Source organism: Capricornis sumatraensis, chromosome 16 (assembly GCF_032405125.1).
Source record: "Capricornis sumatraensis isolate serow.1 chromosome 16, serow.2, whole genome shotgun sequence".
NCBI classification, from domain to species: domain Eukaryota; kingdom Metazoa; phylum Chordata; class Mammalia; order Artiodactyla; family Bovidae; genus Capricornis; species Capricornis sumatraensis.
The window spans coordinates 32,774,750-32,801,780 of record NC_091084.1 but is presented as its reverse complement, the minus strand read 5'-3'; the positions used below and the strand labels follow the sequence as shown (position 1 = coordinate 32,801,780).

The 27,031-nt window shown below is 47.5% G+C and overlaps 1 protein-coding gene across 1 annotated transcript in view; it reads right to left on the bottom strand.

Moving 5' to 3' along the window:
* Positions 1-9,859: 9,859 nt before the first annotated feature.
* POU2F3 (POU class 2 homeobox 3) overlaps positions 9,860-27,031 on the bottom strand; it is an 85,044-nt gene continuing 67,872 nt past the window's right edge. Inside the window, exons 7-14 of the mRNA XM_068988834.1 lie at positions 26,234-26,316; positions 23,201-23,383; positions 22,655-22,796; positions 20,311-20,447; positions 18,180-18,341; positions 12,230-12,296; positions 10,852-10,987; positions 9,860-9,899 (exon numbers count right to left, since the gene is read on the bottom strand). Of these exons, the coding sequence (XP_068844935.1) occupies positions 9,860-9,899; positions 10,852-10,987; positions 12,230-12,296; positions 18,180-18,341; positions 20,311-20,447; positions 22,655-22,796; positions 23,201-23,383; positions 26,234-26,316 (950 nt within the window). The remainder of the gene's footprint in view (positions 9,900-10,851; positions 10,988-12,229; positions 12,297-18,179; positions 18,342-20,310; positions 20,448-22,654; positions 22,797-23,200; positions 23,384-26,233; positions 26,317-27,031) is intronic.

The window sequence follows — 27,031 nt, the reverse complement described above, 5'->3', positions numbered from 1 at the left end:
ACCTTCACAGAAATACTTTTTCCTTATCTACATTGCCAAGAATCTTCCACTGAAGTGTGGCTGTAATTCTGATTGCGTGTTCCTTAGAGATAACTGGTCAAAACAGTAAACCAAAAAGCAGGCACTGCATTCTGAGTTAGCAGACAGTCTAACATAACATGTCGTAATGATGAGTAAATGTCAATAATCTCCCAGTGATGACTGACCTTGGACTATGAGACACAAGTAATACAATGCACGTATTAGATGTGTTCATACTTCAAAAATCCCAATAAGAAGCTCTCACGGAAAAATACCGCCACCACTTGTGTTCTCTGCTAGAAGTCATATGACACATGAGAGTTTAATGTGGTTTTAAACTGATACTAAACTCAACTGAAGTTTGGGTTTGAATTATGGGTTTACCAGTCAAAACCAAAATGAGGTAAACCTGAAGACAGAACTAAACAAAGACTTAGATATTTTGAAAGGAAAGAAAAAGAAGCTAGTTCTATTCAGTTTTGTAATTCAACTCAAAAACTGGCCAAGCGGGAAGCAGGATTTTGAGGTACAAGTGGGGAGTTTCTGTTAATATATAAAAATATCTTTAAGGAAATTAGTTCAAAATGAAACAAAGTCAGAAAGCTACATTTTGACATTCTTACTAGTGATAAATATACCAGGACAAGAATGAAAATAATGGAGTCAATAGAGTCAGACAGGACAAAAATCTGAAAATAACCAAGATGTCCTTATTAATATTCATTAGCCCCTCTACTGAAAGTACAAATAAAAAAGTTTAAAAAAACATTTCAGATATCTGTCTCATCTCAGCAGGAATTTTCTGCATGGCTACACTCGCTGCTTAACCCTATTCTGACAAGTGAAATAGTATCTGTGGACCAATACACATCAGTACACAAGCCACTCCCAAGAATGCTATCCCAAGAGGGCTTTATGAAGGTCAAGTGCAGTACAGCTTTCATCTGAAACCAGATTTCTACTCAAGAAAACAGCAGGTGTCAATCACTGACCTGAGTTCCAATTCTATTTCTGCCCCTAAATAGCTGTGAGTGTGTGGACCAATCACTTTCACCTCTGGAGCTTCAGTTAAAAAGAGAGAGAAAGCAGAGGGAAAAATGACCGATAAAACTCTATAATCCAGCCCAGTTCTGACAAGGAGTTCTGAGAGAATTTTGTAAAACTTCCAGGCCAATTTTCCGAGCAAGAGCCAGAAGTACAAAGGACCCCGAGTGAAAAGAACCGTCCTCTCTCACTTCCTTTTAAAGGCCAGGGTCACCAGCCAGAGTAATACGGATCAGCTCTTTTGGTTATGCCGATTAGTATTTTTAGAGTCTTCTTCCCTGAATCCTAATTCCCTGGGAGAACAGAGAGAACAGTAGCCCATTTACAAACAAATAATAGACATTCGTAAATGGCAGATACAACGCTGTGACCTTGAGAATGTCACTCCATCTCTGCGTTTGGGCTTTTCACTCTTGGGGGAAAGGATGGCAGGGTATTTAGATGGCCGATGGCCGTTTCAACTCAGAATTCCAAGGCTCCAGTCCTCGCTCCTCCCTGTCCAGGGCCAGATTCCGGAGGAGGAGCGCTGGGCGGGCCCACCTGGCTCCGGGCCTCGGAGCAGGCGTGGCTGGAGCCAGCGGCAACCTCGGCGCCTGGCAGGCACGGCGAGCGCATCTCCCCTGGACGTGCCTCCCCTGCGCTGCGGCCACACCCGGCTGCGGCGCACCTGAGCCGGACCGTTATGCCGGTATCCCGTCGGCGCCCAAAGGCAGAGGGAGGCCCTCTCCCCCCAGAGGCCAGGCCAGGCCATCTGCCGGCTTCCTTCTCGCACCCTCGCCCCCCTCAGCGGGCCAGGCATGCCAGGCCACCCACGTCCGGAGCCCAAGCTGGCCGCCGGAGCCGGGCGGTTCGCCCCGCGCAGTTACCTGGTCCAGCGCCCCGGAAAGCCTCGGGCGCCTCGGCCCCAGAGCTCAGGACCGGGATCCCCGGGAGCAGGAAGCAGCGGAAAGAGGGAGGGAGGACCAGGCTCTGTCGGCTGCAGAGGAGGAGCCGGGGGTCTGGGGGCACCTGCTGGCTGGGAGGACGGAGCGCACAGCCAGAGCTGGACCCGGGACTGTTCAGAAAGCGGGCGGGAGGATCCCCTCTTCGTCACGCAGGCCTGGGGAGGCGAGGGGCGGGGGTGCCAGGGGTGATGGTGACCTAATAGTGACGTGAGACCTGCAGACTGTCGTCCTTGCTTACTTGTTTGTTTTCTTTGTTAGAACACTTATCCATCCCCTGCCCCCACGATGTGACGGCCCATCCCATAACCAGTTGGAGAGCACCTACTAAGTGCTTACCCCCCTACTAGGCTCTGTGGGGGATTTCACTTTGGCGTTTAAGTTAAACAGACACACAAATAACTAATTTCCAGGAAAGTGCTCAGGCCTGAAAATCAGAAGTTATCTATTCCTTCTCAGGTCAGCCCTCTCACTACCTTGGCAGTGGAGAATAAGGCTTTAAGAGTAAATCCCGCTTGGTTACTGACTGTGTATCTTTGAACAAGTTGCTTAACTATTCTGTGCCTCTGTTTTCTCATCCACAGAATGGGGATAGTAATAATAATAGCTGTCTTATTGGGTTATTGCAAGAATTTTACACACTTGACATGTGTAAAGTGCTTATAGAATGGCTGGCGCATAGCAGTTGTTATATAAATGTTAATTGTTGTTGTTGTTATCTCACTTTAGGTTAATCCTCTCTCCTCTCTGAATCTGCTTTGATACCAATGAAAGTGAGTTTGAAGAGATAGCTAAATGAAAGGGTAGAGATGCAAATCGGGTAAAGAGGGCATCTAAGGGGCTTCCCTATTGGCCCAGTGGTTAAGACTCCATGCTCTCAATGCAGGGGCCTTGGTTCAATCCTTGGTCACGGGACTAGATCCCACATGCCACAACTAAAGATCATGAATGTTACAACCAAGACCCACTACAGCCAAATTCATTAATTAATTTTTAAAAAGAGGGCATCTGGGGTGGTTGATCAAGACAGGCAATGATAGGATGCTGAGGGGCCCAGATAGTCTTAAGAAGAGAAGACCTTGAGCAGAAGGGTGAGCCTTTAGGCCATGTTTGGGGAATAGTAAATAGTTTGGGTCATTTGTTTGGCCGGCCCCTTAAGAATCAGGGTAACATTCTTTTCACCTTTGTTTCCCTGGTACCTCTACCTGGTACAAAGGCAGGTGCAATAAATGTTTGCTGCTTGAATGCATGAGAAGTGAGCCTGCAAATGTATATTGGAAGCACACTGGCACTCCTAAATCTGAGTGCCCCTCTAGATCACTTGGGAAGTGTTTTCAAAACACCTTTTGTTCAGGCTGCATCTTAAAGGTTGTGCTTTAATAGGCTTAGCATGAGGTTCAGGAATCTATGTCTATTAAAACCTGCTCATAGATCACTCAGATGATTAGTCATATTTGGGAGGCACTGATGTTAGAGAACCTTTCATTACTGATGCTAGCCTAGGATGCCAGGCTGAGGCGTTATATTATGCAGATAACAGGAAACCTATGATGATTTTTGGCAAGGGAATAACTTTCTCATGTTCTCAAGTCCTTGCTACTCCAATCTGCATTACCTGAGAGTTTGTTAAAAACACAGATTCTCAGACCCTAACCCTGGATCTACTGAATCAAATCTGCATTTTTAACAAAGTCCCCAGCGATCTGTGTGCACATTCAGGCAGCGGATCTCAACCATGACAGTACAACAGACTCACTTGAGGAGTTTTTGAAAGTCCCATTTCCCTGGGCCACATCCCAGGCAAAGTAAATCAGAATCTGTGTGTCAGTTTTTTTTAAGTTTCCCAGATAATTCCACTATCTGTGCAAGCAAAGTTCAGAATCACTGCTATATAGATACACAATGAAAATCAATATAAAATGAATTGGAGAAGACAACCTGTCACAAGTGGATTGGAATGCACCAGATAAGTAACAATAATAGCTTGAAGAAAGAAAACGAGGAGAGATCCATTTCACCAAATGAATAGATGGTATGCATATCTCAACTTTTTCCCGTTTGTTTTTGTTACAGTTCTTCTAGTATCTGAATCTGGAATTATCTTCTTGCTGCCACCATTTCTCAGGAAAGAACAGAATATGAATTAAAGGCTTCAGGAGTCTAATGGCTGAGGGCGTGAGGGAAAGTGCTAGTTCTTCCAGTTGAGCCTATATTGGACCTTTATCCTGGGGTGGCTGGGATTCCAGGCTCAAACTCCATTACCTGGGATTAAGTTTTATTAATTCGTGTATCTTTGGCCACAATCCTTGTTCCACCAAATCACAGGGTTGTCAACCGTGGGGTTCCCCAGGAAAGTTCTGGCCTGTTCAGGGAACAGGAAGCTCTCCATCAATTTATTTTACTAACAATAACAATCATAACCATAATAATCACAACAATAACAGATAACACTTATTAATCAAGCATTGTTCCAGGCACTTTACATATATATACATATTAAGTCATTAATTCTCACAACAACTCTTGGAGATGGATATTGTTGTTATCCCCATTTTTGCAGGTGAGAAACTGAGTCACAGAGCACTGAAGGAAATTGCCCAAAGTAACATGATTAGTAGGAGGCAGATCTGGGTAATGAACCCAGGCAATATGGCATTGGATGTCATACTCTTAACCACAAAGGTAGGCTGCCTCCACTCCCCTAGAGTCTCCTCCAAGATGGTACTATGTGTTCTTCATTCACAGCTCCTATTAGAAGTTGTTTAGAGGTTAAAAGAAAGAATTCAAGTTTTGAAAACCTGAATTGCCTATTGCGTCCTTGTCACAGTACTAGTCATGAGGATACAGAGAAAAAGACAGACAGCTACAAGGAGCTCCCCACAGTCCATCAGGAAAACAGAAGAGTCAGCAAACACAGGTCATGAATGTAGCCAGGGGAAGCAGAGTACACAGTGGGAAGGGGCACCGAGCCAGCAGTCTGGGGGCCCAGGACAGGATTCTTTGGCTTTTTTAGCTTATCTATTACTATTTTTTTAAATTATCAAAGATTATCATTGTACAATATTGAGAGGTATGGAACAAAATACAATCATTGGAGGACAGTTGTCTTCAATATTGTGTTAGCCTCTGCCACACATCAACACGACTCAGTGACATATATCCCCTCCCTCCTGAACTCCCTCCCATCTCCCTCCCCTTCCCACCACTCTAGGTTGTCACAGAACATTGGGTTGAGCTCCAGGACAGGATTCTTAATTTGAGTCTGCAACTAAACTCATCCTCTCACCTCTCAGTTGGACCAAAAGCTCTTAGTATTAGGAGCCCACAGCTGAACCCATCAGTCTTGAGTCTTCTAAAGATCAAAGTTTGAAAGTTCACAAAGCAGCAGCAACAATTCTTTTCCCCTTTCTTTCCTCCTAGACAATGACTGGTTGTTGCCCTTTGATTCTCTTGTGCCTAATTAGATGCTGAAGAAGCTAACCAGGCTTCAGTTAAACTTGACTGGAATGATGAGTTTTACAAGATCTTGCAGACATGAAAAGTGAATTGGTACCCCCCTTTTAGGTTTGAGTCTGTTTAGCAACATTCCAAGGCAACAGTTAATGGAAGCTACTGGAGGCTTAGCAGGTAGGCTACAATTCTGTTTATTTCTTTTATAAAAAGCATGGTCAAATAGCCCAGAAATAGACCCCCATAAATATAGTCAACTGATTTTTGACAGAGGAGCAAAGGCAATACAAGAGGATAATGATAGTGTCTTCAACAGATGGAGCTGGGACAACTGTACATCCACATGTGAAAAAATGAACCTAGACTCAGACCTTACACCATCACCAAAGTTAACTCAAAATGATCACAGGCCTAAATGTAAAACACAAAGCTATAAAACTCCTGGAACAGAGGTCCCCGACCTCCAGGATCTAATGCCTGATGATCTGAGGTGGAGCTGATGTAATAATAATAATAGAACTAAACTGTGCAATAAATATAATGTGCTTGAATCATCCTGATATACCATGATGGTAATCATACCATTTGCTCCCCCCTAGTCCATGGAAAATTGTCTTCCATGAAACTGGTTCCTGGTGCCGAGAAGGTTGGGAACTGCTTTTAGAAGATAATGTAGTAGGAACCCTAAACGATGCTGGGTATGGTGTTGCCTTTTTAGATATAACACCAGAGACAGACCATGAAATAAATAATTAACAAGCTGGACTTCACTAAAATGAAAGACTTCTGTTCTGCAAAAGACAATAGCAAGAGAATGAGAAGAGAAATCACAGACTGGGAGAAAATATTTGCAAAAGACACATCTGATAAAGGACTGTTATCCAAAATATACAAAGAACTGTTAAAACTCAACAGTAAAAAAACAGACAACTTGATTTAAAAATGGGCCAAAGATCTTAATAGACACCTCACCAGAGAAGATACACAGATGATAAATAAGCATGTGAAAAGTTGTTCCACATCATATCATCAGGGATATGCGAATTAAAACAACAACGAGATACCACTGTATTCCTAGTAAAATGACCAAAACCCCAAACACTGACAACAAAGGCTAGCAAGGATGCAGAGCGACAGGAACTCTAATAACATTGCTGGTGAGAATGCAAAGTGCTACAGCCACTTGGGAAGACAGTTAAGTGGTTTCCTACAAAACTAAATGTACTCACAATCTGGCAATCACACTCCTTGGTATTTGCCTAAATGAACTGAAAATTTATGACTACACAAAAACCTGTTCACAGATATTTATAGCAGCTTTATTCATAATTGCCAAAATTTGGAAGCAACCAAGATGTCCTTCGGTAGGGAAACGAATAAATAAACTGTGGTACACCCAGACATTAGAATATTATTCAAAATTAAAAAGAAATGAGCTAGCAAGCTCATGAAAAGACATGAAGGAAACTTAAATGCATATTACTAATTGAAATAAGCCTATCTGGAAAGGCTATATACTATGATTCCAACCATGTGACATTCTGGAAAAGGAAAAACTATTGCGACAGTAAAAAGGCTGTAAGGGTGTGCCAGGGAGAGATGAATAGGTAGAGCACAGAGGGTTGTTAGGGCAGTGAAATATACTCTGTATGATACTATAATGATGGATATGCGTCATTGTACTTTTCTCCAAACCTAGGGAAGGTACGACATCTAGAGAGAACTCCAAGGTAAGCTAACAAATGTTTAATGCTGGACTTTGGGTGATTGTGATGTGTCGGTGTAGATTCATTCTTGGTTAAAAACAAAAATTACTTTCTTGTGAATAATGTTGATCATGGGGAAAGCTATGAATATATGGGGGCAAGAAGTGTACAAGAAATCTCTGTAGCTTCCTCTTAACTTTGCTGTAAACCTAAAACTGCTCTGAAAAAATAAAATATTTGTTAAAGGGTCAAATGAGTGAACACCAGACTCATGGACAGTGCAGGACGTAACTTTCAGCACTCACCTGAACAAGGTGTCAAAGTAGCCAATACTGCTGCAGGAAAGTGTCTACTCTGGCACCTACAAGTGTACAAAGAACAGTGGACACTCAAGTGTGTATGCACAGATGGGCCTATGGGTGGCAGAGTAGTTTCTTGCTACAATTAAATTATTGCTGCAGGCTCCTCTTGTCTCTTTGGTGCATACCTAGCTCCTTTCAACTAGATCTTTTCTTGACAAAGTAACCACTATCAATAGGCTTTCTCCCACTTCACCAAACGAAATATTACTTTTTATATAAGCCCCATCCAAAAAAAAAAAAAAACCCAGTTAATTTGTGGTTATCTGGATATAGATTTCCCCTTTGGATATTACTATTTGCAACAAACATTTAATGCTAATTTTAGTTTCTTCCCTTCAGTCGTTACATTTTTGAAGTGTCTCTTTTTCCTACAGCTCAATGTTTGCCTCAAAAATGTTTAAGTATTTAAATTTTTGTTAATCCAAGAAAGACCACAAGGATAGCTTCCTTGCCTCTCAACTGCCTCTTCAAAAGTCACAGTGCATTCAAAAGCCAAATATTCTTGACTTTTGAATCATCCCTTGTCTCAAATATCTATCACTTTCACGACCTTTAGGATTTCTGAGATATGAGGGATAAACCCCAGACTTCAACTCATAAGTCTCCAAACAACTTGACATTATACGTTCACCATTTTCCCACTTACAAAATGAGGAAGCCAATCTCGTACCTACACTTTCCTCAAGGCTGCTCAGTCAAAAAGAGTAGAATCTCTGACCTCTCCAGAGCCCTGTATTAATGTATGTCATCTTCAGCATCAGTTGGGGGAGTAATAAACTTAATCCACCAATTTGAAACACTTTATCCATCCTGTTTCATTATATGCATTCACCTTCCCCCACAACAAAAGATACAGAATAATCTAAACCTCTTCTTACCAATTGGAGAAGGAAATTGCAACAGACTCCAGCATTCTTGCCTAGAGAACCCCACGGACAGAGGAGCCTGGTGGGCTGCTGTCCATAGGGTCGTACAGAGTCAGACACGACTGAAGTGATTAGCATGCATGCATGCCTTGGGGAAGGAAATGGTAACCCACTCCAGTGTTCTTGCCTGGAGAATCCCAGGGACAGAGGAACCGGGTGGACTGCTGTCTATGGGGTCGCACAGAGTCGGACATGACTGAAGTGACTTAGTAGTAGTAGCTTCTTACCAATAGTGGAATACTGTATATATCATTATACAAATTTATTTAGGAACAGAGAGATTCCTTTGAATCTCAACATTTTCTTGGCTATGCAGTCTTTAAAAAAAAAAAGAGTGACCATTTCTACAATGGCTTCATGTTACAGGTCTATACACTGGCCCACAAAGAAAGAGACTGGAGAAAGAATGTTCCTGCAAAAATCAACAAGGATTCCCAGCCCACATGGGAACTCCTGTGGAAGCTAGCACAGTAGTTCACACTTTGGTTTTTTTTTTTTCTTTCTTTCTTTTTTGTTAAAGAAGATAATATATTACAGAGACATCTTCAAAATTCACACCTGAGTTAAACATTTTGCTGGAAAATTCCACATTAAGGAGAGAACATAATGCAAAAAAAGGAAAGGGCTATATACAGGTATGTTGCCAGCATAATTGTTGTGTGTTTGGTTTCTCGTTCCTCCTTCTGCAACAGGAGACAGGGGAGAGAAGGAGAGAAGGAGACACACAGGGAAGGAGAGAAGAAACAAGTGTTCCTGAACTCTGGAGCAGACAAAGCAGACACAAGAGCACCTGTGGGCAGAGAAATGTGCCCAGGAGACTGAGTAAAGAGGAGGGAATTTGGAGAACATGATTATGAATGGATTTGGTTCTAGAAAAAGGGACGAGGCTAAAGAGAAAGTGGGGTAAATGAAAATTTTGCTGAATAGAAAAAACATCAAAGCTTTGGTGGAGACATCAGATTCAAATCTTTTCGCAGATTCTAGAATCAGTTCTCGGACTGTGGCTAAGTTCAGAGTCAAAACCCGTTCTCCCCCCTCTGGTAGTTTGGCACCAGGCGAATGGCTGTGCCCAGAATGAACTGGAGACGAGCTGGAGAATAATAAAAAGTCCTTTTTCAAAGGCCACTGCAGCAGGGAAACTGTCTGAAATATTTAGAGAAGGGTGCAGGCGAGGAAGGTAAAAATGACCAACTCCTAGGAGGGATGTGCGTTTCAAGAGCGCTAGGAGTCAGCACACGGTTCAATCACAGTTTAGATCTCTGGAGGCGCTGGCTCTGAAGAAGACAAGAGTTTGGGTTCATCCTCTTCCACTCTCTCCTGAAAGTAATCTGTCCATACAGAGAAGGCATGATTCCCTTCCTTCTGGTGGGGAATACAGGGCCAGATGGCAGAGGAGAAACTTTTTGGTCTCAGTGGAGGTACGTGGGATGACTCCATCGATACCAAGATCTAGAAGGAAGGAAGGAACGAGTCAATCAGACAGCTTCTAACCATGAGGAAAGGGGAATGAGCAGTGAGCACTAGCAGGTACATACAGGGTTTTTTTCTAGGAGTGCTGAAAGTGTTCTAGAATCAGATATGGCGACAATTGCACCATCCTGTGAATACACTAAAAAGCACTGACTTGTACACTGAATTGGTAAATTTTATGGAATGTGAATTTTTATCTCAGAACAATTTTTTTTAATGTCCATTATATGTTTTCCTCTCTTCTTTTTGGTGGGGGTGGTTGAGGAGCTCCTAGCTTTGGGGGTATGCCACAGTTGGCCCTTAAGAGCTGGCTGCCTTGCCGAACAGTTTGGGTTTGGACAAACAGGTTCATTTCTTCAAACAAGCTCAGGTCTTTAATTGCCTGACTTGCAATCTCTTGTTTTGTTCTGTACTGGGGAAGAAACCTCTTGAGGCATCCACTCTGGGAACACTTTCTAGAGGAGAATCTTTGCATCAAGGCTCTGGAGGCTGCTTCTGTCATCGCATCCCGGGTGGGAGCACAAGGTTAGGATGGAGCACCCCTCCCCTCTCCCATGGCATCAGCTACATAGGGAAGCTCAGGCTCGGGGCAGAACGCCCCCACTGCAGCTGGAACTGGCGTGAAGGGGAGTTCTCCGAAGCCCAGTGAAGGACCTGGCCCTTTTCGACAGGAGTGTTTGGAAATTTCCACCCTCCCAGTGAGGATGGAAATTTTGGCTTTGTTGACATCAGCTCTTTGCCAGGACTGGCTGAGGCTTCTCTTTTAAATCCCACTCCCAAGGGATAGAGTCCAGTCTGGCTCAGCACCCTGCCCTCTCCCTGCCTCCCCCGTGACAAGCCTTCTTCCCCAAGGTGTTGACCCCCAGACGCAGCTTCTCACATGTCCCTTGGCCCTGGAGGAGGTGTCTTGGTGCTCTTCCCTCCACCTTACCCTGAAGAGTTAAAACTGGAGGAGGAGTTCACGGCCGCTTTGGAGCTATTTTGAGATGCAGTGGGGCTGCTGGCCTGGAGTCCTGAGCCGGGAGAAGATGGCCTGCTGTTGTTCCCAGGGGAACAGGATGACGTTACTGAGCATAAGAAGAGGCAGAAACAGGGGGGAATTAATGAGGCTGGCTCCAGGGACCTCGTGACCTTCAGGCACATATCCCCCAAGGGGTCTCACCCTCTCCCTACTCCACTCCCCCTTCCACCCATCTGCCCACCTCCTATCATGGTAGCATCAACACCCGGCCCCAGAGGGGCCCTCATCATACATACTGCTCCCCGGCCCAGGCCCTGAGAGTGGCATGGCTGGTTCCACAAGTCCAAGACTTGCCAAACACAGGGAGGGTGGATGCCAAAACCTTCCCATTCCAAGGGCACACCCTGGGCTGGGCATATCCAGCCTGGGACCCAGGGGCAGGATGAGAAAGAGAAGCGGAAGATTAGGGAAGTTAGCGAGGAGGAGAGAAGAATGCTCAGGGAGGAAAAGAGAAGCTGAGAGCACATTAAGATGGCCAGCCTCTCTGGGGTTCCCATCTCCACATGGTACGTGGTCTTCCAGAAAGAGCATGGGAGGAGTCCCAGCCATCCACTAAAGAGCTCTGTGGCCTGTGGCAACTTGCTTCATTTCCCTGAAACTTCTTTGTGACCTCTCTAATACGGCAAATCTGGATAAAACTGAACTCCTGTATTCAGGTTTCCCAAACAACATTCCGTGGGTAAGGTGACATAGATTTCATCCTCCAAGCTAAGATGATTTGAAGGGTCGAAGGCAATAGTATCGATAATGAGATCAGCACAGGGGACCATCAGATTCTGGGGCTGTCCTGGGCAAATCCAGACATGTGGTCACCCTATCTAATTCTTTGAAATACTTTTTGAAAAATAGAGTTCTGTAGAAAATTGGTTTAGAAACCCCTGCCTTCTGTTCAGCTCATTTTTATGTATAAGGCATTTGTAGGTAAAGTGGGCTGAGAAGTGCAACAATTAAAACAAAAACACTTGTTCAAACTATACCTACTCAGCATTCCCCAAACTTACTTGATTACAGAAGACTTTTCCTCCTAGAAAAAATGTTAACATCTTCTAAAACACATTTTGGGAATGCTGAGGATGAGATGGTTGGATGGCATCACTGACTTGATGGACATGAGTTTGAGCAAGCTTCGGGAGTTGGTGATGGACAGGGAAGCTTGGCATGCTGCAGTCCATGGGGTCGCAAAGAGTCGGACTGAGCAACTGAACTGAACTGACTTAGGTCAATATCTTGCAGTTCTGTTATCCCCTTATCTAAAAGAATGTTAGTAGACCTTATTTTTAGAGCTCACCTGTTCCAGGCATGGTGCTGTGGACAGGAGGGACAGAGAGGGGGCCCAGAGATCCAGAGGGAGACACCTGAAAGGTGAGAGAAGCTTGTAAACATTCTCTTCCGCTTCCGTCTCCATCTTCTCCCAGGGTGCTGGGCCGTAAACTCCACAGAGATTAGGGCTTCACTTCCTAGATGGTTTCCTAATCCCAAACCGATGCCCTGTGCTCTGTGTCACAGGAAAGGCTCTGGACCATGTACACCACCCAGCTCCAGCTCTGCCCTGCTCCTGCCTCTCCCTGCGGACCCCTAGCCAAGGGCCTCTCTGCAGTGTGACCCCTGGCAAGGCTGCTTGGCCACCAGACCAAAGAGGCCTTGCTCAGATGCCCTGGTGAGGAGAGGAGCATGCCTCCAGGATGCTGCTGTGGCTGACACTGTGGGATGGCTGCTTTATTTCCAGTCCCTTCTTCTTCCTTCTTAAAAGACCCCTGTGGGGACTTCCCTGGGGGTCCAGTGGTTAAGAATCCACCTTCCAATGCAGGGGATGCAGGTTTGATCCCTGGTCGGGGAACTGATATGCCATGGGGCAGCTAAGCTCACGTGATGCACCTACTGAGCCCTCACACTGCCTCAAAGATCCCACATGATCAATGAAGATCCTGCATGCTGTAACTAAGATCTAATGCAGCCCAATATATAAACATTAAAAAAAGAATAATGGAAATGCTTGTTTTTTATTTTTAAGACCCCTGCACTTGCTTGGGCAGGAGAGCTCAGCCCTAACCATCCTGTCACAGGCTTCGCATTTTGATGCGTGAATGGACCATCCACTCTCTGGAGGTCCCTGGAGGAGATGAACTGTGTGAGGTCTCTGAAGCTTTGCATCTTGCCCTGGAGACCTCACAGCATCATCAACTCTGGGCTGGGAAGGGACCTAAGATACTGTAGCTTAACCTTCCCACACAGTCCAGGAATCCCAACCCTCAGTATTATTATCCTAAATAGACATGGGGGCCCAACAGATATGGGAGTGAGGCCTGGCTCCACCACTGTCTGTGTAGCTGGGGCACATTACTTAAGCTGAGATTTGGTTTTCTCATCCGTAAAACAGCAGTAACACCTCCCTCATATTTTCTTTTAATTAAGGTTTAATGAGATAATGTCCATTAAGCTTCTAACTCAATGCCTGGCAAAGAGTACCCGGCTTGTTAAATGTTAGTTCCCTGCCCTCCTGCAGAAGCTGTCAACTCGTGTGTCTTGAGCTGCTGTTTACCTCTTCATTGGAGCTGAACTCGGCATACTTTTCCTTCCCCTTCATCTTCTCATGCTGTCCTGGGACACTCGGATCAGCCTCCACCCAGGACCTCGCAGGGAGGTTCTGCACAGGGAGCTGCGACTGGGCACCCCTGCCCTCCGCTAGTTTGGAACATCCCGTGCCGACAGGATGCAGCATGTACTCATTTCCTAATCAGTCTGCAATGGTTCTGCTGCTTTCATTGATCTGCCCTTCCACAGGGAGCCTCTTTAGTAGGCTGGGGGCCCATGAAGGGTGGAGACAGGTGTGGGGCAGCATGGTGAGAGATGCTATCAGTAATCTCCCTCCCTCTTTTCCTCTGCCCACCCCTTGCTGCCACACCCCAAGCCATTTGTTGTTGTTGTTTTTAAATAATTATTTCGTCACTGCAACCAGCTTCTTCTCTTCTATCTGGAGACAGGCTATACATGTGCAAGCAGAGATATGGCTCTCCCTTTTTTTATATAAATAGTAGCATTCTGCCCATACTGCTCTGAATAATTTCGCCTTTTTTGCTTTCTTTCTTCTTCTTCTTCTTCTTCTTCTTTTTTTTTTTTTTTGCTTAACAGTATACCTTGGAGATTACATCACACCAGAAGTAGAAGAAACTATGTCCCAGTCCCAAGGACAATGTTCCAGTGAGACCCGAGGAGAAGACCGGATTAGAGGGTTTTCTCTACACTCTTCCTTCAGGACGCCACAAGTATTGTTGTTGCTGTTCAGGAGCTCAGTTGCGTCCGACTCTTTGCGACCCCATGGACTGTAGCATGCCAGGCTCCTCTGTCCTTCACTATCTCCTAGAGTTTGCTCAAATTCATGTCCACTGAGTCAGTGATGCCATCCAACCGTCTCATCCTCAGCTACCCGCTTCTCCTCCTGCCTTCAACCTTTCCCAGCATCAGGGTCTTTTCCAAGGAGTCTGTTCTTTGCATCAGGTGGTCAAATTATTGCAGCTTCAGCATCAGTCCTTCCAATGAATATTCAGCACTGTTTTCCTTTAGCATTGACCGCAAGTATTAATGTGACTATTTATTTAACATCTTTCTCCCTGACTAGGCTGGAGCCTTCATGAGGGGAATGTGATGCTTGTGTGGTCCCCTGCTGGATCCTCAGTGTCTGCTGCAGCACCCAGAACTTGGCAGGTGCTCAGTATCCAATGCACGATGAGAAGGCAGGATGCTCCTTTACGGGTCTTCCATGCCTCCCACTTCTTTTCTCCACGTTGGTGTCCCCAGCTCGGATTGAACTGAGGTGATAGCTACCTCCCAACTATTCTAGACAAAGCCCCATCTTTAAAGATTCCAAATCTCTCATGGCATGGTTCGGTTTCCTTCACGTGGCCTACAGTGCCCTACAGGATCTAACCCGCATACTGCTCCAGCCCCCTCATTCACATACTGTCTCCCTCCCTGTGTTCCAGTCCAACCTTCTGTGCTTCCTCTCCCTGCCCACCCCAGCCTCAGGGCCTCTGCACACACTGTTTCCTCTGCAGAGAATGTTCTTCCCAACACTCCCTCCGCCCCGCCATCCTGCTCCCCTTCCCCACCTCCAACTCAGACCTTTACCCCATTGCATCTACTCTTTATTCTGCCATCAACGTGACCATCATTCCAAAGAGGAGTCCCCGACACCTGGACTAGGCTTGGTCCCTCAAATACCCACACGCCTTCTCTGAAGGCTTCATCACAAATTGCATTTTGTTTAATGTCTGTTTTCCTTGCTAGGCTCTAAGCAGAGATCACCAATAATGATGCTGTGCACTGCCACATCTCAGTGCCAAATAGATGGTGTGTGCTCAATAAATATTTAAGAAATGAATGGTCAATGAACATCATATTGTCTCCAACTCCAAATTGTCAATGGCTCCTCATAGCTTCGAGGGTAATTTAGCATCCATGGCCCACCATGATCCAGCTCTCATCAACCTCCTGTCTTAGGCCTAAACCCTTAGCTCCAGCCAGAACAAAAAGCTTGTGGTTCCCCAGATGCATCATGTTGTTTCAGAACTCGATGCCTCTCCCAGACTATTCCTTCTGCTGGCTATGCTGTTCTTTTATGAATTCCTAACCTGTTCTCCAAACAAATTAGGGAGTCAGCCCTCCTGCATCCCATCCTGATTTGGGGGTCTTTCATTGGTGTTCCCATGGCTATCCTTCAGGGCTCCTTACAGCTGCTTCACCCACTTCATTGCAATTTCTTGCCTTTTCTGGCTCCACCTTCTCATTTTCTCCCCTTGGTCCTCTTCCTTTGCCCAGCCCTCAAATGCTGGTGTTTCCCAGGGTTGGGATTTTGATTTTCTCCTTTGCTTCTTCTGTACAAATTACACAGGTGAGACCCTCCTGACCCAGGATTCCAACCACCACCTGTGTGCTTATGACTCCCCAGCTCACTTCTCTATCCTGGCTTTTCCTTCTGAACTCCAGACCCATTATTCCAAGTGCCCGGGGACTTTCCTACTTGGGTGACCCATAGGCCTTACTGTATATCATAATGGTGTAAAGAACTAAAATCGGGACTTCTCTGGAGATGCGGTGGCTAAGACTCTGTGCTCCCAACGCAAGGGGCCCAGGGTTTGACCTCTGGTTAGGGAACGAGATTCCACATGCTACAACTAAGACTCAGCACAGCCAGATGAAAAAAAAAAAAAAAAAGGAACTGAAATATTTTTTCCTACTCCTAAGCCAGCTCCTCCCCTGTGTATAATTGTTCTGTCATCGGCACCAACTTCTACCCTGTCAGTCCGGCCTGAATGCAGGGAGGCATCCCAGCGTACGCTCTTCCCTTTACGGTTCTCCCTGCCCCCACCCAGTTTTCAAGTCATGAACCAAGAGCTAATAATCCTACCTTCTAATTACCTCCTGAATCTCTCCCATCCCCCTCATTCTTACCAAATGGCTTTGCTTCGGCCCTCATCATATCTTTACTGGATAACTGCAGTCACATCTAACTCATCTCTGAAACCAAACCTGGTGCCTCTCAAGCCACCCTCTATGACTGCAGTCAGAGTGATGGTTCTAAAAAGCAAATGTGATCATGATCATGCCAGTGCCCTGCTTCAAATCCGTCAGCAAGTCCCCAAGCCCTCACCTCCCTCAGCCCTGCCCACAATCCCTTGCTGATCTATGCAGTCTTATCTGTCAACGGTCCTCCACATGGACCCACCTGCTGTTCTGTGCACGCGCCCTCTTCACCCTGCTTCACACCACTGCACCACGGTTCTCCTACTTTCTCCTCCGGAACTCTACCCCCTTCACACTTATTTGCCTCTTCACTCCTTCTTGTCTTTTTGGACTCAGTTCAGGTATTAATTATCTCCTCAGGGAAGCTTTCCCTAACCACCACCTCCCAAGGCTTTGTGAGCCGCTGCTCCTAAATTCTCTGAGAGAAACCATCGTGTTTGTCATTTTTTATTTGTCTGTCTCCTCTGCTAGGCAGGGAGGTCCTCTGGGACAGGGGACAAATATTATTTATTTGTGTATCCCCAGCACTTGGTACAAAGAACAATACATAGTAGATGGTTGATCAATGTTTGATAAAAGGATAAACAATAGTATGCCTTTATGAAATATGCCAGGACGAGGCTGGATTTCAGCCACCCTTGAGTGCTAGAAACAAGGGGACAACACCATTATCCCCACCTCCCTTAATCTTCAACCTTCATCAGTCCCAGGGATGGAGAAGATATTTTCTACCCTCCAGGCCTCCCAGTCTGCCTGAACTTCTCCCAGCCCTGACTTCTCCCCTTGCACTCTAGATTCCTAGATATAACCATCTACTTGACACTTTCTCTTGGATGCCTAGGGTGTTAAGTCTACCTTAATATAACCAGCTCTAAATTCTCCGCTCATCCCCCCACCCTTCAAACCTGTTCCTCTACAGTCTTTATGATCTCAGAAAATGGCAACACCTTCCAGTCTGTTGTTCAAGTCAGAACCGCTGAGGTCATCTTGGCCTCATTTTTCATACTTCCTGTCTGAGCTAACAGCACACACTGTCAGCTTCATGGTGGAGATCCATTTAGAGTCCAACCACATCTCCCCCCGCCATGCCCTCTACCCTCGCCCGAGCTTCCCCCCTCGAAGCCTGACTGTTGTACCTCTCTCAGGTGGTATCCTGCTTCCACACAGATTAATCTCCAAATGGCAGCCCATGGCAGCTCTCTAGTGGTATCTTATTTCACTTAAGATGAAGGCCAGGGTCCTTTGATGGCCTCTGAGACCTTTCCTTGGTGAATGGCTTCCTGTCACTTCTCTGCCTTCATCTCCCGCTCCTCATCTCCTTCCTTGCTCTGCCCTGGTGACACTGGCTTCCGTGCTGTTCCTCAAACATGCCAGGCCTTCTCATTTTCTGGTCCCGCTACCTGGAACAACTCTTTCCTCCAGATATTTATATTTCATTCCCTTTCAATACTTAGATCCCTGATAAAATCTCACTTTATCAGAGAGGCCTTCTCTCACCCCTCTACTGAAACACCAGCTCCTTACAATCGCATTCAATCTCCTTATTCTTCTTTACTCTACTTTATAGTATATATATATTTGATATATAGTATCTCTTTGCTTATTTATTTGCTCCATACTCCCCCACCCCCATCTTCCTTAGGATGGGGAAGATTCTTGGCCCTCCAGGCTTCATCTCCCCCAGTGCTTGGCAGGCAGTTTGGCTCCTGGCCACTCACCAGCCGGGAACTGTACATGGGTGATTTGATGGGTGTGGCCACAGGGCAGTTGATTCGCTTCTCCTTTTGTCGTCGGTTGCAGAACCAGACCCTCACCACCTCCTTCTCCATGGACAGCTGCTCTGCAATCATGGAGATCTCCTCAGAGCTGGGTTTGGGGTTCTACAGAAACCAAAGGGGCAGAGTCATCAGGAGGAGAAGGGAACAGGGCCAAGAATCGGAGGTGGGGGAGAGATGTTCCAGGAAGCAGGACAGAATAATAGATGGAGCAAAAGCTTTAGAATCAGACCTAAGATGGAATAGTGGTTTTAGCCCTTACTCTGTGGCCTCAGGAAACTTTCTGAACCTCTCTGAGCCTCAGTCTTACCATCTATGAAAGGAGAGTAATAATGACTACTGTATAGGATTATTGTGGAGACTGAAGGAGGAAATGTGTGTCAACTGCCAAGCGCAGGGCCTGACACAGTGTGGAGGCCCTCCTCTCACTTCTTCTCCAGGAGAAGTTCTGAATAAAGAAGCTAATGAGCTTGGTGGGGCAGGCTGAATCCCCAGAACCCATGTTCCCCTCTTTCCTCATAATCTGAGGAAACCTTCTCTCAGCTGGTTTCTTCCTGCCTACCTCAGAATAGGAAATGCTAGTTAAAACGTGTGGACCCATCAAGACTATAGAGGAGATAAGCCTGTGTGTATGTGTGTGTGTGTGTGTTAGTCGATAAGTTGTGTCTGACTCTTTGCGGCTCCATGGACTGTAGCCTGCCAGGCTCTTCTGTCCATGGAATTTCCCAGGCAAGAGTACTGCAGTGGGTTACCGTTTCCTTCTCCATGGGATCTTCCCAACCCGGGGACTGAACCTGCATCTCTGTGCCTCCTGCGTTGGCAGGTGGATTCTTTCCCACTGAGCCATCAGGAAGCCCATACATTTGTATACACACTCAAATATATATATATCCATCACTCCTTTGTTTTGACCACTTCCACCCTCAACTCAATCTTTGATCTTAGCCCCCTTTCTCTCCTTTCTACAGCTTCCCTTACTCTTGCTGCTCTGAGAAACTTCAGCAAAAGGAAAAGCCAGCTCTCATCATCCTGCCAGCAGGATGCAGCCATCAAGTCCTCAGTCACATGCACGGGGGAATCTGCTGGGCTGGCAGCAGTCCTGGAGGCCCGGGGCCTGCAAGGCAGAACTAGGCCACAGGCACATCCTTGAGGGACCTGAGCGGTGTGGATGGAAACTCTGGAGGCCGGTCCCTAAGGGACCCTGATTAAAGGCTCTTTAGGCCACACATGTTTATCCCTCTTCTCTTCCCCGGCTCCCATGGGGCACATAACTGGTATTATTAGCTTCCACATATTGACTCCAGAATACACTTTTGCTGCAAGTTCAAAACAATGTGTGTATGTAATATGATCACAAGTATTTAAGTGTATGTGAAGTGAAAGTGTTAGTCGCTCAGTCGTGTCCGATTCTTTACAATTCCCTGACTGTCGCCTGTCAGGCTCCTCTGTCCATGGGATTCTCCAGGCAACAATACTGGAGTGGGTTGTCATCTCCTTCTCCAGGGGATCTTCCTGACCCAGGGATCGAACCCAGGTCTCCTGCATTGCAGGCAGATTCTTTACCATCTGAGCCACCAGAGAAGCAAGTGTACGCAGAAGAAAGAAATAGAAGGACATACATAGATGACATTTGGTGGTGAATTTTTTCCTACTTCCCTGTGTTTTCCAAATTCTTTACAATGAGTATTTATTTTATGTATATAATTTGAAAAATACAAAGCAATGTGAGGAAGGTAAAGAATATATACACAATGACCTGGCTTTGCTTCCTTTATCTCAACTGGATACAGATACAATCCTCTCCACTAGGATTCTAGATCCCAGTCTAAATCTCTCAGCTCAAGGGATCATGGGTACCAAATAGAGGTCAGAGCCAGCAGGGTCTGTAGGGGAGGAAGTTTCTGGAACCCAGCCTGTTACTCAAACGCCTGGAGAAGGAGCAGGTCTCTGTTTTCTGACCCTTTCCCAGGGCAGGTGTTGGAGGGCCCAGGGGTGGTGTCGAAGGACCTGTGCGTGTATGCTCACCCTCCCATGCAAGTCAGCCCACTTGCCCCCACCCCAAGGATCTGCTCACATCTTGAAATCTCTTCTCCAGAGTCAGACGGATGTTGGTCTCGATGCTGGTCCGCTTCTTCCTCTTCCTCCCGAACACCTCGCTGAGGGCGGGGTAAGAGTTGGGGGTGCTCATGGAGGGGTCCGACGGGGAGGATTCTGCGTGGAGCGGGAGAGGAGAGGAGGCTCAGAGAGGGGAAGGCAGCCGGTGCAGGCTCTGTCTCCCTGGACCTGAGGTCCCATGACCCTCTCCCAGCAGGTCCGTGGACCCTCCCCCCGCAGGGGAGCAGGAACAGCCAGAGAATCCTGCTTCTCCTCGCTGCTCTGGGCAAAGGTCCTCCACGCCTCCCACCTCGGTGCCTCCAGTGTTTGCGGTCATGGTTCAGGGACACCCAGACATCAGCGGCATGTGTGGGTGTGAGTGGGTGAGGGCAGGGCTCCAAGTGGCACTCACGGGTCTGTCTTTTACAAGGAGGCCTGGGTGTGAATCCTGAGGGAAATGGGAACTGGGGTTTTGAGCTAAAAGCAATGGCCCTTGGTGGCCGGAGGCTGGTGTGAGGCCACTTCCTTTGCAGCATGAGTGCTGCAGCTGAGGTGGTGTGAGGGGTCAACTGGGAGGGCCCTCCGGAAGCATTCAGGCGCAGACGGGAGTCACGCCAGAAGAGATCAGCAAGGTCCTTTCCCAAAGACCCTAAGACTCTCTCTCTGGTCATCTCAGTCCAGCGCTCCAGTCAAACCTGCCAAAGGGACAGCCTGGTGGGGACGCTTCCTTACCCACTCCCTTGTTTCCGTGTGGAAGGACTTCCGAGAGGGCCCCACCCTTGGCTGCCCATCTCCCACTCTCCTCTTTCTCCATAGTAACCACTGGGAAGTGAAGTGTTAGTCACTTAGTCATGTCTGTCTCCTTGTGACACCATGGACTGTAGCCTGCCAGGCTTCTCTCTCCATGGGATTCTCCAGGGAAGAATACTGGAGTGGGTTGCCATTCCCTTCTCCAGGGATCTTCATGACCCAGGGATCAACCCCGGGTCTCCTGCATTGTAGGCAGAATCTTCACCATCTGAGCCACCAGGGAAGCCCGTAGTGACCATGAACCCACACTATCTGCAGACTAGAGCCCAGCCCCACCACTGGCTCTGCTCCTCCCTCTCCACCAAGACCAGTGGTTCTCACCCTGGGATGACTCTGTACTACCCCCATTCTTCCCCCAGGGACATCTGGCACTATCTCGTGGCATTTTGGATGTTACAACAGGGGGTGGGCATCTAGTGTACAGAGACCAAGGATGCTGCTAAATAGCCTATAATTCATGGGACAGCTTCCATGAAAAAGTATTATCTGTCCCAAGATGCTGCTAATGCTGTGGTTAAGAACCCTGTCCCACGCTGTTCCCTGACACCAAACTCTTCCATTCATTATTCCAAGTGTTTTGCCCTTGGCTTATACCCTGGGCCTCCTGGAATTGCCTCCATGGCCACCACGCCTGACTGAATCCTCCTGTAAACCCCACTCCTGCTGGAACGCTTTCCCAACCAGTCTGCTGCTGCTGCTGCTAAGTCGCTTCAGTCATGTCCGACTCTGTGCGACCCCATAGACGACAGCCCACCAGGCTCCTCTGTCCCTGGGATTCTCCAGGCAAGAATACTGGAGTGGGTTGCCATTTCCTTCTCCCAACCAGTCTAGCTTTCAGTAACTTGCTGTCCTCTGAAAACCTACTCAAGAATTAGCCAGATAAAGATCTTCTGTTGTGCCTGTTGCCTCCTCCTCCCAGCCAGGAGACCCTGGAGAGCCCCCTTCCCTATCCCCCTGCTCTAGACACAGTCCAGACAGTAGTCTGGATGTGTTGCTCTGCAGACCCCACCTTTGTCTCTGGTGAGCAGTCCTATGGTGAGGCCAGGCAGGTCTGGAGTAGGGAATAAAATGGGGCAAGTCTTTGTGGCCACAGACCTAAAGCCATGTCCTCCATGGCTTTTTCCATAATGAAGCTGACATCTTCATCTCTATTAGCCTGTCCCCAGTGTCCTATTTTTCTGTTGGTTCCAGACTCAGGAGGAGAGGAAAGGGCCTTGTGCGTTGACCACTGAAAGCCCCAGCCTAGACCAGTCACCAGCCCCTTTCTGCAGACCTTCAAAGGCTGGGGTCCCTCACCTCTGGGATCTAATGCCTGATGATCTGAAGTGGAGCTGATGTAATCATAATAGACATAAAGTGCACAATATATGTAATGCGCTTGAATCTTGCCAAAACCACTCCGCAACCCTGGGTCTGTGAAAATATTGTCTTCTGTGAAAACCAGTCCCTGGAGCCTAAAAGGTTGGGGACCACTGCTCTAAGGCATCATCCGTCGTCATGTCCCCAAGGCCTACCTGCATCGTTCAGCCACTTCTCCAGCAGCGGCTTGAGCTTGCACATGTTCTTGAAGCTCAGATTGAGGGCCTCAAATCGTGAGATAGTTGTCTGGCTGAAGTCGTTTCCATACAGCTTTCCCATGGCCAGACCCACATCCCCCTGCACGTAGGGGTGGAGAGGGAGGAACTTGACTGACAGGTCCCTTCTCCCCTTTGTCCACTTTCCCCACCATCCTAGCTCCTCGCCACACCTTTCGCGCTCCCACCCGTCACCCTGGCTCCCTTCCAGGTTTCTTCCTCTAAGATGGAAACCTGGTTACTTCTCTTCTTAGACTCTGAGTGGTCTGTGCCTTGCCCCTGGCCTGGCTCTCATTCCTCGCCCCCTCCACCAGCAGGGGGCCCGGCTTCCCTACCAATGGCAACTGTGCCCCATTGTTAGGGGACACAGGGGCACAGTGGGTTTGTCCCAAACACCATGAGTTTGAGGTGCTCTTAAACCTACACTTAGGAAGTCCAGTCTCTATTCAGCCCAAGTTCTTCCACCTCCCCAGTCCCAAACCAAACCTGTGTGAAGCCCAGCTTAATGCGCCTCTGCTTAAAGGTCTTGGCAAACTTCTCCAGCTCCTCCAGGTCACTGGGCTCATCAGCTCCTCCAGCGCTGGGGAGATGCTTGGGCACCGGGAGATGCTGAGATGCTTCCAGATGGGGTTCTAAAGAAGATCCTGGTAGCCCAGGGCGCCCAACTGCCTAAGAGGAGACACACACCAAGCTCACCCACAAATAGTCAACAGATGAAATGGCATTCTCTGAGCTTTTTGCACTAAAGGCCCGCTTAGAGGCTAACAGGTTAGATTCCTATTATTTCAGTGTTGTGGAAGTGGAAATTGGAGTTTCTGGGAAGGGACTGGGCTTCCCTGGTGGCTCAGTGGTAAAGAATCCCTGCCAATGCAGGAGATGTGGGTTTGATCCCTGAGTTGGGAAGATCCCCTAGAGAAGGAAATGGCAACCCACTCCAGTATACTTGCCTGGGAAACCCCACGGACAGAGGAGCCTGGCGGGCTACAGTCCATGAGGTCGCTCAGACATGACTTAGCGACTAAACAACTAGATGAAGGGACCAGCAGGAGTAGCTGGCGCAGAAACAGCAGGAGTGTGGGACAGGGCGGCGGCCTTTCTGGGTTTTAGCCTATGACTCACAGTTTGACTCTGAGCAGGTAACTTCCTCCTTTCAGTTTTCCACCATAAAAGGAGCTAGCAGGGTTGTCTACAAAGATCCCCAAAACAAATCTCAAAATGGGATAAGGGAAAGGTTGTCTGTCTCGTCTGTTCTTTTCCGCAAAGCAAAGTGACTGAGGTGTTCAACAGGCATTAACTGAAGATAACAGAGGGCATCTGAGACTCATTATGTTCATGGAATTTCCATAAAATTCCAAACTCTCGAGACCACCATTTGACTTTCTAAACCATCATTTTCTTTCATGAGAATATTTTGCTTTCTGCTTTTCTTTTTTTTTAAATCAAAGATATTCCACTACCATCCAAGTGCCCCTTGATCGCATTCATCAAGGATGTTGCCAGGAGATGTTCTTTTCTTTAGTTTATTTTCATAGAACAGACTCTTATACCTGGAATCCAATTTATGCCTACTGGGGTCAGGAGTAAATCCAACTCGTCCATGAAAAAGGAATGGAGCCCAGGCTTGGGGTCCTCAGGGGCTTGTATCCAGGGCAGCCGCTGCTACCCGAGTGGATGAAGTGGCCTAAGTCCACTCTTTTCTCTTCCTTCCCAGTTTACTCCTTTCCAAGACTGGGGTTAACTTTACTCTTTTCTTCAGGCCTCCCATTCAGACAGGCAAACTTGTGGTAACCAGGGAAAAGTCAAGGGCTCTTTTCCTCGAGGGAGGCTCTTTTAGAACAAAATGATTTGAAACCATTAGGCTTTGAACCTTTTCAGTGGGAGACTGGGTGGTGCAGAGCAGACCCTCAGGACAAAGCCTATCGCCCACCTTCAGATCCAATCAGCTGCAGAATTGCTCTGAGTCAGCTTCCCCCACATCCTCTGTCAGCCCCTCCTTTCTGCCCTTACTTGTTGCTGTTGTTCAGTTACTAAGTCATATCTGACTCTTCGACCCCACGGGCTGCAGCACACCAGGCTTCCCTGTCCTTCACTGTCTCTTGGAGTTTGCTCAAACTCATGTCCGTTGAGTCAGTGACGCTATCTAACCGTCTCATCCTCTACCCTTATTGCTACCACTCTAAGCAGGTCTATTTACTGCTGCCTCAGGATGATCTTAATAATCTTCCAAACAGTCTTTCTGTTTCTGGTCTCACCTGGCTCTTGTGTTATAAGTCATATGAGTTGATCTTCAGAACCCTCTAAGATTTATTCCAGATCTAAGTCTGTGGTGATGAGATTCTGCTAGCAGTAAGGACGAGGTCTGAGAGTTTAGGACACTGGTGTCCTTGTGTCTCTTAGCCATTAGGTGGCACCCTCGGCTCTTCCAGAAGTTCAGTGGACTCCCGCACTGTAAAGTGAAGTGAAGTCGCCCAGTCGTGTCGACTCTTTGCGACTCCATGGGCTGTAGCCCACCAGGCTCCTCCATCCATGGAATTTTCTAGGCAAGAGTACTGGAGTGGGTTGCCATTTGGGGCAATCCACGGGGATCTTAGCACAGAGAAGGGATTAGGATCTCTGCAGTCATTCCCAGCTCTTGTATACGTTGGATTCTGCAGAGCCATCTCATGCAGTGGTGCAGGGGTTAACTGCACAGGGGCAGCTAAATGAGGGGGAGGGGTGGCAGCTCTGATGTAACTCCAGCTGCTCTGGCCAAGCCACATTCCCTGGTGTGAGGCTGCCTCTGGCCAGAGGAAGTGGTGCCTTTTTTTCTCACTGGCAAACAGGTGCTGTGGGGCGCCAGGGCAGCTCTACAAAGGGCCCTCTTGCAGACCTCAGTCCTCCTAACCTAGGCACCTGTCCACTAAGAAGCCAATCTAGAAAAGCAGTTTTATATATATATATTTATTTATTTTTTTAATTTTTTTATTTTTTTTGGCCCTGCCACGTGGCACATGAAATGTTTCCTGACCAGGGATCGAACCTGTGCTCCCTGAAGTGGAAGCGCAGAGTTCCCTGGTGGTGGTTCCCTGGACCACCAGGGAAGTCCCTCAAAGAGTGGTTCTTAAGAGAGGCCCAGAGATGAGAGACCTTGTCTTGGTGTTCTCCTGACATCAAGCCTGTGGATCTCTGGTCTCCCCCTTGGGACTTGAGAGTACCAGGAGGGCTGGCAGTAACTTTAGTGTCCCTGGAAAGTTAGTTGAGCCCTGCAGAAGACTGATGCAGGGGCCTGATCGGGGATGGAGTGGAATGCACGGATCCAGAGCAGGCTAGCCCAGGGGCTGGAATATCTGGCTTCTAATTCTGGCTCCACAAGTGACACTGGGTCACTCATTTCCTCTGACTGTGGCTTGAATTTCCTCCTCTTTGTCAATGGGGACAATCCCTTGCTATTCGCTCTCCCTAGAGGGAGAAACCAGGGAGCGTAACTCCATCAAGAGCTGAGAAGTTCCTAGAGGGGACAGGAGGAACACGCATGTTTACCTGGGATGTGAGGCCAGGCCCCGTCTGCGGGAGGAGGAGCGAGCTCTGTTGCTGCGGAAAGGGGAGAAGGTTTGGCTGCAGACCTGGGTGAAAGGGGAAGAGCAAAGCAACAAACGCATAAAATCCAGGCCAGCTGAAAGATATGCTCTACCCGATAACTGTCCCTACCCTCCTGCTACCTAATCCCCCCAACCCCCCATGGAGCCCTGAGGAGAGGCCCCCACGGGCACTGTCAGGATTGCCACACACAGGTGGAGGTGAATCAGACGTAGGGATAAACAGATGTAAACAGCAGTCCCCAAACCAGTCCTTCTGCTTGCCTGCCTGCCTGGAGTGGTACAAAGGCTGAGGAGGGTCAAGGAAACCAGCTCTGGGATCTGATAACCGGGCCTGAAGAAACCCAAGGTGGGAAGGAAATGAGGGGGGTGACTACTCAGAATTCAAGCTGGGGCTGAGGGTTTTCGTTTTGCCTGCAGAAGTAGCTGGGATGTCTAGAGAGGCCTAGCCACATCTGCAAAGATGCCAGGTCAAAGGAACGGAGCAATACAGCTCTAAACGGCAGCAGACAAGTGCCAGAGCCTCTTGGCCGGACCCAGACGTTGTACACTTGGGAGGAAGGGCTAAGAGAGAGAAGGGAAGCGCCCAGGCCAAGCTTCTGGCAACTCTCTCTGGTGGTATGGACTCTACCTGCTTGTTCACACTGCCTGAGGTCTGCTTCCTCCTTCTTGCTCCAGGAAAACTGTCCATGAAGCGCTCTGCCTGGTTGGTGGTCATGACAATGGCCTCCCTCTAAGAAGA